This window comes from Danio aesculapii, chromosome 24 (genome assembly GCF_903798145.1).
Source record: "Danio aesculapii chromosome 24, fDanAes4.1, whole genome shotgun sequence".
Lineage (NCBI taxonomy): Eukaryota > Metazoa > Chordata > Actinopteri > Cypriniformes > Danionidae > Danio > Danio aesculapii.
The window spans coordinates 23,135,702-23,152,431 of NC_079458.1; the positions used below are offsets into that span (position 1 = coordinate 23,135,702).

Below are 16,730 nucleotides of genomic sequence, written 5' to 3' on the forward strand. Positions count from 1 at the left end.
CAATTTCTCTTAAACTTTTTTCTTTTTCGACCAGGTTGTGGTTTTGCTCCAGTGACACGTCAAACAGACATGGGTGCTCCAGACAAATTTACACTAGATTTTCCTACATTTTTTGGGTCCAAATAGACCCTAAAGAAGTCCTTTTAACCTCCTGCAGCCCATACTTGTGGATGCCGCTCTGTCATTGGCTGTAGGTTATTGGCGATGGTATTTTCAATCAGAACACATTTCACACGGCTTAATGTTGAATTGCCGACAGGTCCAGATATTTAGCATGCCAAATATCTCATGGGTGTTGGCGACCCATCTGCGATTCTCAGATCGCCTTTTTGATAGTATACTGTGTTCATGTTACTGACAGGAACGAGCACCGATTTGCCTGTGATTTCAGGCATTTGTTGGCAACTTCTCAAAACCTGTCAGGTAGTCAAAATCATGCAGTCTGAACTTAGATACACCTGAACCAGCTAATCAAGCTTTCTAGGTATACTAGAAACTTCCAGGGAGGTGTGTTGCAGGAATTTGGAACTAAACAATGCAGGATACTCGCCCTCCAGGACACCCCTGATGTAGTATATCACCCAGATGGAGCACAAATGTTTTTTTTTACTAACCAGAAAATCAAACCACTTGCCAGTCACCTTTTAACGGTTTTCAAAATTGGGCAAATAAACTACTAAACTAACAAATAGTACATGTCAGGAGTACAACCGCATTCTTAGGAGAATTTAGCTTGTAATGTCCAAAATAAATAAAGTAATCCAGCCTTAGCACCCGATATCACCTCCCTTTCTGCTATGTGAACCAATCTGTGACCGTTTTTACTTTTTTTATTGGTTGACTAAGTACACCCTTCTGGTATTTAAAGAGCATTCTTTTTAAAAAATTTTTGTGTAAATGCACATTTAAATACTGATACTATAAAATGGCTAGGAACAGTGCTTTAGTAAGCAATTTGGGACACATCTGTAGTCTGTTTCTTGTAGTCAGAGTATTAATAGTAATTATACACCGTAATAATGAATGTTGTATTTTAGCCAATTGTGTATAACTATAATCATTATTTTATGTTTCAGTTTTCACATAGTCTCACCTGATTTTAATAGAGGTATGAGGTGAATATTGATATTTGTTTGCAAATTTTCTCTGGATCAGGTGTGGCGAGTGAGAAGCAGAGGAGGCTGCTGTATAATGTTGAGATGGAGCAGATGGCAAAAACAGCCAAGGCTCTGATGGAGGCTGTTAGCCACGTTCAAGCCCCCTTCACAAGCGCTACACATCTAGAGCACGTCAGACCAATGTTTAAGGTATTCTCTTCATGCACAGGGTGGATCCTACCATTCAAATAAATTGGGATCAGTAGCATTTTTAAAGGTTTTTAAAAGAAGCTGATTCTTGATATTTAATTATTAGGATAAACCCCTTGAGATGTACCATCTCGTTTTCAAGGTGGTCCCACAATTAATCACAATCACATAATAATAACACCAGAAGACAAAAACAAAAAATAAGTTGCACAACATTCAAAACACACACACACAAAACATGGGAAGTAGTAAACATGCATACATATACAAAGTACAAAAAGATATAAGGATACTGAAAATGAATGCAGTTAAATATAAATTGAAGCCAGTGAATATGTCGTCTTGTGTGCAATGATGGCCACTTCAGTGGATCATACATTATACAATGATGTGTATAAAAAGAACAACCCAGAACAAATCTGCAAAGTGTATTATATGCCGTATTAAGAGGAGCAATATCTAATTTTGATGCAGTCTGATAAACAATATCACAATAATCGAAATTGGAAATTTAAGTTGAATAGCAAGTTTCTTACGAACACTAAATAAAAAACAATCTCTAGACCGCTGAAAGGTACTAATTCCAAGGTTGACTTTACTCACAATATGATTAATATGTGATTTAAATGAAAGTTCAGAATCCAGCCACACTACAAGCTATTTAATCGTATCAACTTTACGTGAAGAAGTACTGTCATTACATGATATAGAATATGAGTAACTTTTTGATTTAAGCTTTTGTCTGGAACCAAAAATCATAATGTAAGACTTCTTTGGTTTTAGTAACCACTAATGTATTATCTAAAAGCCAATTTTTATAAGATTAAAATCATACTGAAGGTACATCTGAATCTGTAAGATATCAAAATCTGAAATTCTTCCTATCAAGGCAGCTTTTATTTGAGCAAAAATACAGTAAAACTATAAAATTGTGCAATATTACTGTAATTTAAAATAACCGTTTCCTTATTGTATGAGATTTAAACTAATTTATTGATATGATTTAAAGCCAAATTTTCAGCATCACTACTCCAGTCAAATGGTCCTTCAGAAATCACTATATAATGATAATCTGCTGCTCAAGAAATATTTATTCTTTTTTAGAAAGTGGGGGAAAAGCACCACTCAAAAGTAAAGGCATTTATTTTGTAAAAAAGTGTTTTTTTTTTCTTTATTAAATAAATGCTGTTATTTTGATTTTCCTTTTATCAAGGTTAAGAGTTAAAAGGTCAAATGTGTCAGTTTTCACAGAAGCAAAAAACATGTTAATGACTGAGTTCTGATCATAATTAATCATACCAGAACAGCAAAACAGCATATTGTAATTGCTTATAAAACTAGAGTAAATTCAGCTTTGAAATCAAAGTAATAAATTAAAATGAAATATATATATATAAAACATTTTAAATATAAACATTATTTCACAAAATTGTTGTTTTATTGTATTTTTGATCAAATAAATGCAGCTTTGATGAGGAGAAGGGACTTCTCAAAACAAAAAATTCCCAAACTTTTGACTGGGTTTTTTTTGTGTCATTATGCTGTGCATTCACATTCAAATAAATTAAGTTTGTAAGCATATAGTCATCACATATTAATTTGATCTCTTCCAGCTGGCCTGGACGCCCTTTCTGGCCGCGTTCAGTGTGGGTCTGCAGGACTGTGATGACACTGAAGTGGCTTCTCTGTGTCTGGAGGGAATCCGCTGTGCCATCAGGATAGCATGCATCTTCAGCATTCAGGTAATTTCACACATTGCATTAACTGTAGAGAAGTCATTTACTGAAGCAGAGGAAAGCCTACTGTTTGTTTACATTTACTATTCAGTCTCTGAGCAAATAAGCACCTTTTAAAAACTCTGTCATCATTTCCTGGTTTAAGCTACTGTTGGAGGGAAATTTCAGCCAGTAATGAAAACTGGAATTGTTTATTTGTTATAATGCAAACAAGATGTGTAGGGCTGCATATATAAATAAAAAGGGGGAAAACATTTCAATAGAGAACTTGAATATTTACAGTTGAATTCAAAATTAGTAGCCCTCCTCAATTATTAGCCCCCCTGTACATTTTGTCCCTCAATTTCTGTTTAACAGAATTTTTTAACAGATTTATAAACATAATAGTTTTAATAACTCATTTCTTATAGCAGATTTTTTTTATCTTTTCCATGATGACAGTACATAATATTTTACTAGATATTTTTCAAGATACTAGTATTCAGCTTAAAGTGACGTTTAAAGGCTTAACTATTTTAATTAGGGTAATTAGGCAGGTCATTGTATAGCAATGGTTTGTTCTGTGGACAGTTAAAACAAATATTGTCTAAGGGGGCTAATAATATTGACCTTAAAATGTGTTTTTGTTTTTTTTAAATGCAACAACTGTTTTTATTCTAGTTGAAATAAAACAAATCAGACTTTCTCCAGAAGAAAAAATATTATAGGAAATTCTGTGAAAAATGTCTTGCTCTATACTCTTGAAAAATACTATTTTGGAAATTTTCTATATTATTAAAAAATTACAATTTTAAAAGCTGTGGAGGACAAAATATTATAGGGCTGGGGCGATAAATTAATGTTTTTTAAATTTATTATTATTTTTTTTTTATTAGAATATACAAAAATGTACACAAATTGAAATCATACAAATACAAAGAAAATTAAACAATAACAAAAATAATAAAAACTATACAGTGAGATACTGGCTGGTGCGTGTGTTTGTGTATGTGTGTGTGTGTGCATGTAAAGGTAACTTGGTAGACAGGTCAGAGTACATACGAAAGGAACAATAACAGTCAATAAGTGAAGCAAGTAACATATATATATATATATATATATATATATATATATATATATATATATATATATATATATATATATATTTAAAAAGAATAAATTAGATAGAAAGAAACCAGTCAGTGATAAGGAGTGACAACAATGCTAGTGATATAATGATTGTAATAATGACAGTAAACGAGCAAGAAAGGACAACAGTAATAATCATTAACAACAACCTCTAAAATAATAATAATAAAAAAAATAAATCACAAGTACTACACCAACTACTACTACTACTACAGAGAGTTTCTAATGTTACAACTATTACTACTGCTACTACAGCCACAACCACCACCACTACTACTACAACAATGTCTACTAATACTGATACTATTACAACGACTACTACTACATCTACTAATGCTTCTAATACTACTACAGCAATGACTGCTACTACAACATCTACATCAACAACATCTACTGATACTACTACTACTACACATCTACTACTTCTGATACCACTAAACCAACGACATCTACTACTACAGATACTACAACTACTACTTTAAAAAAAAAATTAAAATAAACAAATAAATAAATAAAATAATGTATTGTGTGATTCATGGATCGATTCTTAGATCTTTGGAATGCATTGTGATTCTTTCAACAGCAGATGGCGTTCTATTCTAGTTTTTAACCATACACTCTTAAGGCTGATTTATACTTCTGTGTTTATCACACGCATATGGTTTGGCGCAGACTTTGCGCAGTCGCATACTCCTGGCTGTGGATGACATAGTCACTGACGCCCACCTCTCAAAAAAATGTAACTTCAGGTCGTAATGATGCATAGTGCAAGCTCTGTGATTGGTCGGCTTGGCAGCGTTGACAAGTGTGGGCGGGGTGAGAGCCATGCAAACCCATTGGAGCGAGTGTTTACAAGTGTCGAGTCCTGTGATGGAGCTCCAGATGGAAACTTTTGTTTTGTGATTACCTTATGATTAAAGTTGTTGCACGTCCACCGCCTCTGAACGAGTGAGATTTAGCCACTTGTGCATTAACGTAGCATTCAGAAAAAACAAAACACCTACAAAGAAACTCGACAAAGGAACATAAAAACCCGCTGCCAGCTAGCATTTCGGAAGTGTTACTGCAGAGGAACACAAACAGAAGGCATAAGTATAAATGCACGACTTTGCGCAATGTATGAGCCATGGGTCATGCTGATCACTCGGCGCAGAAGTATAAACCAGCCTTTAACGGGTACAAAGAAGAGCATTTGTGTGTTCATTCAGTAGCCAAATGTACAGGCACCACGGGTTTAATGCATCAACAGGATTAATGTAAACACAGCTCACTATGAACATTCTTGTTGTTTTACATTTAAGTGATATGTGAAAGGATTGGCAGAGTGTGGCTGTTTGTAATGCTTACAGCACCATCTGGTGGTAAAAACTTAGCTCAGAAAATGTCATAATCGGTCATTTCTCAATTGGCAAAGCATTGATTTATTCTCTCCACACTACTGTAAATCCGCATCACTCGCTTTTGATTTCTCGTTTTTTTTTTTGTCTTATATGTGTTGAATTTTTGGACCTTGCCCTCAAGATGCGATTGTGGCTAACTGTGCAAATTGCTAGCTATCAAATGCGTTTGCATTCTACAACATTTCTGTCGCTTGCTGGAAATTTGCCTCTTTTTGCGTTTGTGAATTGTCTCTGTATGATTTCTACTCGTGTGGATACTTGCATTTGGTGTGAACCCAGCATTATAATTTTAAGTCCGATTATTTTCAGGAAGTTTCTCTTTTTCTTTTCGGTTTATTTCATGCAGGAACTTCCACATCTCAAAAATCTCAAATCTTCATGGTCCTTTAATTTGTTTCAGGTAGCATTTAATGAGAATCTGAGAAAAATCTTACCATTAATCCCTTATTCTTTATATGCTTTATTCCAGTTGGAGCGAGACGCATATGTACAGGCTCTGGCCCGTTTCACACTCTTGACGGCCAGTTCTGGCATCACTGAAATGAAGCAGAAGAACATCGACACCATCAAAACCCTCATCACAGTGGCTCACACTGATGGAAATTATCTAGGAAACTCCTGGCATGAGGTGAGCTCTTTGATCTATGTGACCTATTGGCTTATGATTGGCCTGTGTGATCTGTGTGATGTGATTGGCCAAAGGGTTTTGTGAGCTGTTCTTATGCTGTTTTGATTGGCCTGTGTTCCCTGTGCGATGTGAATTGTCTTAAAGACATTCTTTTTATTGATTTGCTTGTTTCATGTCTGATGTGGTTGTCATTCGTCTTTGATTGGCCTGTGTGATGTGATTGGCTGATATATTTCATATGGTGTTGTTATTCTCTCTTCCCTGTAAAGTATGATTGGCTGAAAGATTTCCTGAGGTTCTGTAATTCTCTCTTTGATTGTTCTGTGTTTTCTGTACAGTGTGATTGGCTGATAAATTTTGTAATTTCCTTCTTGATTAGCATTTGTGTATCCTGTGATGTGATTGGCTGACAGGTTTTGTGAGCTGTTCTTATTCTGTTTTTGATTAGCTTGTAGGTTTGTCCTGTATCATGTGATTGGCTGATAGATTTTGTTATTCTCTCCTTGATTGGCCTATGATTTCCTGTGCAATGTGATTGGCCGATGGGTGTTGTGTGGTGCAGTCTCTTTCTCTTTGATTGGCCCATGCGTTTTCTGTGTGACGTTATTGGCTGATAGATTTTAAGTGTTGTTATTCTCTCGTTGATTGGCCTGTGTGTTTTGTGTGCAATTTGATTGGCTGAGAGATTTTATAAAGGCCTGCCATTCTCTTTTTGATTGGCCTTTGTTTCCTTTGCGAAGTGATTGGCTGATTGATTTCATAAGGGCTTGACATTCTCTTTTTGTTTGACCCATGTGTTTCCTGTTCAATGTGATTGGCTGACAGGTTTTGTTAGCTATTTTTATTGTTTTGCCCGTTTCCTCTGTGAGGTGATTGGCTGGTTTTGTGAGCTGTTTTTATTCTGTCTTTGCCTGTGTATTTCTGTTTTCTGTGTGATGTGGTTGGCTGATGGGTTTGTGAATGTTTTATTCTGACTTTGGCCTGTGTGATTGGCTGACAGGTGTTTTCAGGTTTTGTGATTCTATCTTTGATTGGCCTGTGTGTTTCATTTGCAAAGTGATTGGCTAATAGATTTTGTAAGGTGTCATTTCTTATTGGCTTGCTTGTTTCATGTTCGATGTCATTCTGTCTTTGATCGGTCTGTGCGATGTGATTGGCTGACTGGTTTTGTGAGCTGTTTTTATTTTGTCTTTTATGGGCCTATGTGTTTCCTGTGTTATATGATTGGCTGATGTATTTTGAAAGGTGTTGTCATTCTCTCTTGGATTGGCCTGTGTGTTTTCTCTACAGTGTGATTGGCTGATCGATTTCATAAGGGGTTGTCATTCTCTCTCTGATTGGCCCATGTGTTTTTTGTACAGCGTGATGTCATACGGTGTTCCAGTCCTATTCTCTCTTTGATTGGCCTATGTGTTTTCTGTACAGTGTGATTGGCTGATAGATTCCATGAAGGGTTGCTATTCTCTCTTTGATTGGCCTATGTGTTTCTAGTGTGATGTGATTGGCTAATGGGTTTTGTGATTGTTTTTTTTTTTATTCTGTTTTGATTGGCCTGTGTGATCTGTGTGATGTGATTGGCCAATGTGTTATGTGAGCTGCTCTTATGCTTTATTTGATTTGCCTGTGTTATCTGTGTGATGTGATTGGGTTTTCTGAGCTGTTTTTAAACTTTCTTTGATTGGCCTGTGTGTCCTGTTTGATGTGATTGGCTGACGGGTTTTGTGAGCTGTTTACATTTTGTTTCTGATTAGTCTGTGTGTTTATCCTGTTTGTTGTGATTGGCTGATAGATTTTCTCATTCTCTTTTTTATTGGCCTTTGTGTTTCCTGTGCGATGTGATTATCTTATGTAATTTATGAGGTTTTGTAATTCTCTCTGATTGTCCTATGTGTTTTCTGTACAGTGTGATTGGCTGATAGATTTTGTCATTCTCTTCTTGATTGGCCTTTGTGTTTCCAGTGTTATGTGATTGGCTGCAGGGTTTTGTGAGCTGTTTTTATTTGTTTTTAATTAGCCTGGGCGTTTGTCCTGTATGGTGTGATTGGCTGATGGGTGTAATAAGGTGTTGTCATTCTGTCTATGTGCTGCAGATCATGAAGTGCATTAGTCAGCTGGAGTTGGCCCAGCTCATTGGGACAGGAGTAAAGGCTCGGTACATATCAGGAACTGTCCGGGGAAAAGAAGGCTTCATCACCAGCACCAAGGAACAGACGTCTGATGAGTACCTGGGATTGGGTCAGTCAATCACCCTTAACACAACCACCAATCACCTCATTAACAAAAAAATATAATTTTATTAAAAGTTGACAGATAGGAATGCTGAGACAAAAAAATACAGTAAGCAAATGTAAAAATGTAAGATAATACTGATATATGTCTTTGACAGAATTTTTTGGCAATCTTTTAGTTATTTTAAGATTATATTTATGTTTCTTAATCCATATTTCTACTACATGATTAAACTATTAGCTACATTTTACACTTATCAGCTTTTTGGAAATGGAGTTGATGCTTGGTCTTGAAAATTATTTATTTATTTATTTTTTTTTTTTTTAATAGTTGTACAGTATGCCATTTCCAACCAATCATATTGGTTAATAATAAATAATGACTCAATTTTACTGTTGTAAGACAATCAAAAGTGTAATATTTTGACTTGTATTCTATTATTTTATAAAATCTGAGGAAAATAGTTTAATATTTAGATCTTTTAAAAATGATTGTAATATTTCTGAGAAAACAAATAAATAAGTAAATCTGTATTTAAATAATTTGAAAAGTTTAATTATCTTACTAAAAACTATGCATTTTTCTTTCAGTTATTTTAAGATTATATTTGTGTTTATAAATCCTTATACTTTTAGTTACGTTGTAAATGAACATTTATTTTTTTAATAATTGTATGCTATTTTCATCAGTCGTATTGGTTAATAACATACTGACTGAATTTTACACTTACAATACCACACAGAGTTTGACTGTCTTATATTGTATTTGTATTGTTTTATAATACAAAATCTGAGGCAAATAGTAAACATTTAGATCTCTTAAAAAAGATTGTAATATTTCCCAGAAAATAAATGAAATAAATCTGTTTCTATCTGTTACTAAAACTATTTATTGGATCTATTTTGTATTAAAATAGACCTGAATGCATTATGATGGTTAAAGAACAATTTTGTCAAACCATACAAAAAATCAAGCCAGTCATCATCAGCATTGCAGCTTTTCCATTTGCCATTACATCATGCGGCTATCTCAAGCTAAAATATGATCCATCATGATCACTTTATGGTAATTCAGTATAATTGTCCAGCAGCATTGTGTGAAATGCTGTTTTATTTTGTATAAAAAACCTGACTGTGATTTTTCACACTGTAGGAGGCAATGTTGATCGCAAACAGATCGCAAGCATTCAGGAGTCTATCGGGGAGACCAGCTCGCAAAGTGTGGTCGTCGCTGTAGACCGGTATGACAGTTATCATTAATCCTTTTGAACCTCATCTTGCTGCAAACACTAATGCGTCTTTGGAATGTTGATAACATTTATATTCTTCACTGCAGGATATTCACAGGCTCTACCAGACTTGATGGAAATGCTATTGGTGAGGGCAAAATTTAATTTTTACGTTTCTGCGTTTGACAGATGTGCTTATTTAAAACTTAGAAAAACGTAAAGAAGTATGGAATGAGTAAGATTTTTGAATGTTTTTAAAAGATGTTTCACTAGGTTTGCAATTTTTAAAATTAGAAATACTGTAAAATAAATAAATAAGGCATAGCACCATGGCTGAAAATCTTATCTTTTTGCAGGAATAGTTAATATCTTTTTGCAGATATACACCATTTTACAGAGACCCAGAAGGGACGTGACGGTGGGGAAAAAAAGAAACAAAAAACCTGGGTGGGAGAAAAAAAACAGAGTGATAGGAAAACATGTTTTTAAGGTTTTTGCGTTACCTCGCAAAGATTTTGTGTTATCTCGCAAAGATGTTTTGCGCTCCCTCGAAAAGATGTTTTGAGTTCCCTCGCTAAGATGTTTTGCGTTCCCTCGCTAAGATGTTTTGCGTTCCCTCGCTAAGATGTTTTGCGTTCCCTCGCTAAGATGTTTTGCGTTCCCTCGCTAAGATGTTTTGCGTTCCCTCGCTAAGATGTTTTGCGTTCCCTCGCTAAGATGTTTTGCGTTCCCTCGCTAAGGTGTTTTGCGTAAAAAAAAAAAAATCTCGCAAAACTGTTTTTCCACTAACACTTTCTGTTCACTTCATTCATGTAAACCCTCCCGTTTTTGCCGAAATTCTCCCGTATTTTACCATTCTATCCCACTTTCTTTACACTAAAGCTGTGCGTCGATCGTCGCCTTTTATATGCAATCATATCAGTATTTTTTTTCTGGAATGTGTACTCATAACCTTGCCGTTGTACTCACCGAACTCTTTTAGGTCAGGGAGAATTGAAGTGGCAGCTTATTGATGAATGTTGTGTTTTTTTAGTGGACTTTGTGCGATGGCTGTGCGCTGTGTCGATGGATGAACTGGCCTCCCCAACACACCCTCGAATGTTCAGTCTGCAGAAGATCGTGGAGATTTCATACTACAATATGGGTCGTATCAGGTTGCAGTGGTCCAGGATTTGGGAGGTTATAGGCGATCATTTCAATAAGGTGAGTTCAAAAGCAGCGCTGGAAGGAAATCTCTCTGTGAAGAAATGTGTGGCTTTGCACTATATCAGATAAATCTAATGATGCTTTTAAATTTCACCCTGCCTGCGGGAGACCATGTCTAGTAAATTGAAGAAGAGCCAAAATATGAAAATGCAGCACAATTGTTGCTTAAGGGACAGTTGACCCAGAGCGGAATATGGGTCAGACTGTAGATGTACTGTAATATAAGAAATATAGTGCATATACTACAGTATACATAGCAAAACACTCCTCTCTGTGTAACTTTTTACTGAGGTAAATATAATGTATATTGATATACTGTAGTTTGTTTTGTTAATGTTCCCAGTTGAAACACAGAGTCAAAGACAACACATTTAAGGAAATCATACTGTTGTTCTACATACCTTTAGGGCTGCATGATGAACTGAACTGAAATTGTGATTAATCAGCTCTTCAATTCTCATGCACATGCATATGTGAATGATAATTGAAGAGCTGATTAATCACGATTTCAGTTCAGCTATCTTTCAGCTCAATTGTATTCGTTGATGCTTCTCAGCTTGAAATCTCTTAAGTCAAATGTCACCAGACTGTACCTGTTAATTAAGGCTAACATATCAAAGATAATATTAATGGCTTCAAATTGACCACTTCAAAGACTGATGCTGTATCCGAAATTGCAAACTTCCATACTTTATAGTATGTGAAAACAGTATGTGAGCTGAGTAGTATGTCCGAATTTATAGAATTCAAAAAATAGTATGCGAGGAGTACCCAGATGACTTACTACTTCCGGCAAGATTCTGAAGTGCGCATTCATGAATTCATGAATCAGAGTGAAGCAATGCAACTGACGCTTGTAGATCATGTGAACATGACAAAATCACCTGTATGTAGTACATCTGAGTTCTATTCATACTACTCACATTCATACTGTATAGGATGTACTTTTCTAACGGTCGAGTATTAAATTCAAATGCAGTACCTACTGAGTAGTAGGTGATTTCGGACACAGCCTGGGTGGTAAAAACTTTCAAGCTTTTAAATACGGAAGGGAAAAAACTGAAGTATTCATTGCTGTTCTCATAGTGGCTATTAAATTCCTGCAAATTGATATTTAAGCTAAAATGATTGTAATAATATGCATAGCACAACCGCAGCCTGTTTACTTCCATTCCATATATGTCATGGAAATTCAGATTTTTATCCAGTGAGAGTCAGGGAACTCAGATTGGGAACCCTGGTAAACTAGAATTAAACGGTCTACATGTGTTTGTTCCCTCATTACCAAAAAAACGAAGCAATTTTCACAAGGTTACACATATTAAACTAACAAAATAGTTAGAGAGACTTAACACTGAATATATTTGTATACCATCTTTTTAAGTTTCAGACAAGCTGTCATGAGATGGTGCCAGTTGCATTAATGTTACCCAAAGCGCCTGTCCTGTACTTAGATTTTACATACATTCATTCGTTTATTGTCCTTCGAATTAGTTACTTATTCATCAGGGGTCGCCACAGCGTAATGAACCCCCAACTATTCTGGCATATGTTTTACGCAGTGGATGCCCTTTCAGCCTGAACCCAGTACTGGGAAACACCCACACACACTCACACACTACGGCCTATATAGTTCATTCAATTCACCTATAGCACATGTCTTTGGATTGTAGGGGAAACTGGAGCACCTTAAAGAAACCCATGTGAATACAGGGAGAACATGCAAACTCAGAAATGCCAACTGGCCCAGCCAGGAGTCGAACCTGCGACAGTGCTAACCACTGAGCCACTGTGCTGTCCTATTTTACATACATAGGAAACTAAAATTACATTAAGTCCTAATCTGATGATCCTACACAAAATAATAATAATAATAATAACTGTCATCATTACTCATCCTCCACTTCTTCAAAACCTATTTGAATTTCTTTCTTCAGTTAAACACAAAACAACTGGTAGACATCCATGGTGGGTTTTTTTTTTGGTTCATACAATGAATGTCAGTTTTTAATAGTTTCCAACAGTGTTAAAATACTTGCAGTTGTGTTCAAATGAGAAAAAACAAACTCATAATTGTTTGAAACACTTTATGGGTGAGTGTATAGCGTATGAACCCTTCCTGTTTTGTCCCAGGTCGGCTGTAATCCCAACGAAGATGTTGCCATTTTTGCTGTGGATTCTCTGAGGCAGCTGTCCATGAAGTTTTTGGAGAAGGGAGAGTTGGCCAACTTCAGATTCCAGAAGGATTTCCTAAGACCGTTCGAGCACATAATGAAAAAGAACAGGTGAGCATTTCAATTTGCACTGCGATGGAGGTGAAATATCACAGACGAGACCTTCAAATATAATGAACGCTCATTATATTTGAAGGTCTCGTCAGTGATATTTAGTCCAGTCGAATACCCATACAAATTCTACTAAATGAATTAGATGTTTTGACGTGTGTAAGTCTTGCCTTTAGAAGGGTTAGAGGCACGCGGTTTGTTTTGAGTGTTGCTGTTTTCTCTCTCTCTGCATCTAAATGTCATCTTCTGAAGGCTCTGCTTTGGATTCAGGAGACTGGAGCGCCTGTCTCCAAATATTTTTAAATCTTCTTTACGTCATGTTCTGCGCCTGGTTTAAATATACAAAGTGTCCCCCTTTCAAGTGTCGGTAAACATTTTTGATCTTTCAAGGGCATGTCATTTAGATGTAAACAGAAGTTCTTGTTTATGTATTCAGCTACTTTAAGTAGTTCATTCCTCTCTCGAAACATGGCGGTGTTTTGAACCACAGAGAAGTTAAAATAACTGCATTAGAGGCACGATATAAAAGCTTTTTCATTAAAATATCCCAAAATCACTAGAACAGTGTTTATATATTTTGCTGACTTATGTACTTGCATTATCCCAAATGGTTTGAAAAATGTTCAAATTTGCAACATGAGCACTTTTAACTAGCACAGCAACACAGACCGTGTCAATGAACATGATTACTCCAGGAGGCCCATAGGATGTACTAAAGACCATAACTCCCATGATTCCAAACTTATGTCATCATTTTACACCTTTGTTTGTTGTGAATACACGCCCTCTAGTGGTGAAAATTACATACTTCAGAGATGCACAGAAAAAAATGTGTAATCCATTGTTACTGCATTTTGGTTTCTGATGAGCTGTTATGAGATGCCTGTTGCAATAACATTACCCAGAGCTCCTGTCCTGTTTTCAAAATAAGAGTCCTACATACATAGGACATTTACTTGGATTTTACATACATAGGAAACTAAACTTGGATTTAGTATTAATTTGATCATCCCACACAAACATTTGAATTCTATCATCATTACTCTTCATTGATAAATAAAGATTATCGTTCATAATAAAGACCACAACTCCCATGTTTCCAAACTTACACCATCAAACTATCATCAGCTTACATCATCAAACTATGTCTTTGTTTGTTGTGACTACACACCCTCTAGTGGCGAAAATTACATAGTGCCCTTAAATAATAGGGCTCTTAGTTATGATAATTATATTCATGCACAGTTTGGATTCACTGGAGTTTGTTTCTCTGGATTTATGGCTTATAGTTGTGTGTTTGAGTAAAAAGGAAAAGAAAACTAATGATGACATGTCTGCCAAATTAAAGAAAAGGTCTTTTTCTGCTTAACAATTCATGGTGGAATACAAGATTGAATCTGTTTTTTGGGGGGTTTTCTTACGAATAAGAAATGAAGAGTCGTTTTAATTATTCAAACCCCATGTCTCATGATGTCATTCAGTCTTTAGGACCAATTTTATATTATTTTTTAGATTTCTGAAGGTTGTATGAATTTAGGGTGCGTAATATGTAAAAAGAAAATATAGAAATGTGTTTACATTTGTATATTATGGTATTTATTCTTTTATAATTTTTAGTTTTCTTAAAAGAGTGGTCTTAATAATCCCACAGCTTGCTTATTTATTTATTTATTTATTTGTTTATGATTGATTGAGTAATTGATTTTAACTGCTTGATTTAAATGGCATTAGTCACTATATCAAAAAAGGCACAATGTTTTTACACGTTTATATTCATTTTTAGACAACACAATACCAGTGTTTAAGCTCCAGAACATTTGGGGCCCTATCATATACCTGGCACAAAAAGCCGCAAGACATGTTTGCCCCAATGTGTTGCTTTTTTCAGACCAACGTAACCTTAGTTTAAGATGAAAGCAGGTCTGAAGTCCAGCGCAGAGTGTAGTTGTGCGTGCAGAACATGCAAACTCCACACAGAAATACCAACTGACCCAGCCGAGGTTTCTTCAGGGTGTCCGCAGGGTCTTAAAAGTATTCAAAGTTGATAAAAAATTTGGAGAAATTTAAGGCCCTTAAAAAGTATCAAAAGTCTTAAATGCTGTTTTACAAGGTATTAAATTGTTTCTTTTTTGATTATGCAAGGTATGCTTAAGTTTGCCTGAATCTAACTTGCAAATATTAGGATGCTGTGTAGTTTATGAAATTGATAAAATCCTGCTCGGTTTGACATTACGCTGCTTTGTTTACTGCAGTAACCAAAAAAACACTGTTACTGTTGCTTTTCTGTTGGCTCTCGCTGCTGGATTAGCATTTTTATTCAGTAAATCAGTGATGTTTTAGTTTAGTGTTAGTTTCTCACCATCAGTATTTAGTCAAAATACTGCAAGGTAAAATGTCACCAGTGTTTTTGGTTGGAAGCTAAACTGGCATTAAGAGTCTTAAAATGTATGAAAAGAGTCTTTTCAAAGGTCTTAAAAGGTATTGAATTTCACTCTTTGATTCCGGGATATACCCTGTTCTTACTGTGAGACGACAGTCCTAACCACTGAGCCACTATGTCACCCCTAATCGGACCTTTGTAGAATAAAACTAAAATTAAATCAAAGCCATGCTTTCAAGAGGTTTCATATTTCTTTCCATAGCTATATTTAGGTCATTGTTTTTGTATGAGGTTTGTGTGTGTGTTTGTAAATAATCATATAATTTCAAATGTCTCCAACTTCATAGTATTCATCAAGCAGTGTGTACATGCCTACTTCGTTCAGCCTCACTGCTTTACATTAAAAGCAGCCTTACAGCCTTCAATTTCAAAGCAGCTTCTCCATCACTGCAAAGAAGCGAAGGAGAGAATGTTATATTAGCTCATATGAACCCTGCAGTACTCATTAGGCTTAGACACACAAACGTACACACACACACACACACAGTGTCAGAAGCCATCATGACTAACCTCTATAACTGATGGAGAAAAATGAACTTGTCTACATGTGTTTGTCCCTGCAGGAAATAAAGAGACTTTGAGTGTGTGCCTGCGTGCGTGCGTGTGTGTTTTATTGACACGCTGCTCCTTTATCTGCAGATCTCCGACCATTAGAGACATGGTGGTTCGCTGTATTGCCCAGATGGTCAACTCTCAGGCTGGCAATATTAGATCAGGGTGGAAGAACATTTTCTCTGTGTTTCATCTGGCTGCTTCTGATCAGGATGAGAGTATAGTTGAGCTGGCCTTCCAGACAACTGGACACATCGTCAGTAAGTGATCACTTTCAGGTTTGGGAAGCAAACATAAAGGTGCAAAATAGGATTGCATATGTTTTTGGGGAATATATAATGAAGAGCCATTTTCATATTTTAACGCTGATATCTCATAATTTTATTCAGATTTTTTGTACCAAAAAGCCCTTTAGCTTCATATGAGTATTTTACAGCATATACAAGTTTGTTACATAATATATGAATAAAATATTAGGATTTATTTACATTTGTACTTTTGTATTAAGTAAACTTGGAAGTAGGTTTAAAGTTTTAAAAACTAAACACGCAGAAAAAATCAGCCGGTTTATTGTGATCTTATTATGGTTTT

General features: G+C 35.6%; 1 protein-coding gene across 1 annotated transcript in view; it reads left to right on the forward strand.

Moving 5' to 3' along the window:
• The window catches only part of arfgef1 (ADP-ribosylation factor guanine nucleotide-exchange factor 1 (brefeldin A-inhibited)), a 130,981-nt gene that overhangs the window by 92,589 nt on the left and 21,662 nt on the right, over positions 1–16,730 (forward strand). The window contains 9 exon segments of the mRNA XM_056450201.1: positions 1,156–1,307; positions 2,921–3,049; positions 6,041–6,199; positions 8,290–8,434; positions 9,581–9,668; positions 9,764–9,804; positions 10,690–10,859; positions 12,996–13,147; positions 16,227–16,399. Coding sequence (XP_056306176.1) covers positions 1,156–1,307; positions 2,921–3,049; positions 6,041–6,199; positions 8,290–8,434; positions 9,581–9,668; positions 9,764–9,804; positions 10,690–10,859; positions 12,996–13,147; positions 16,227–16,399 — 1,209 coding nt within the window.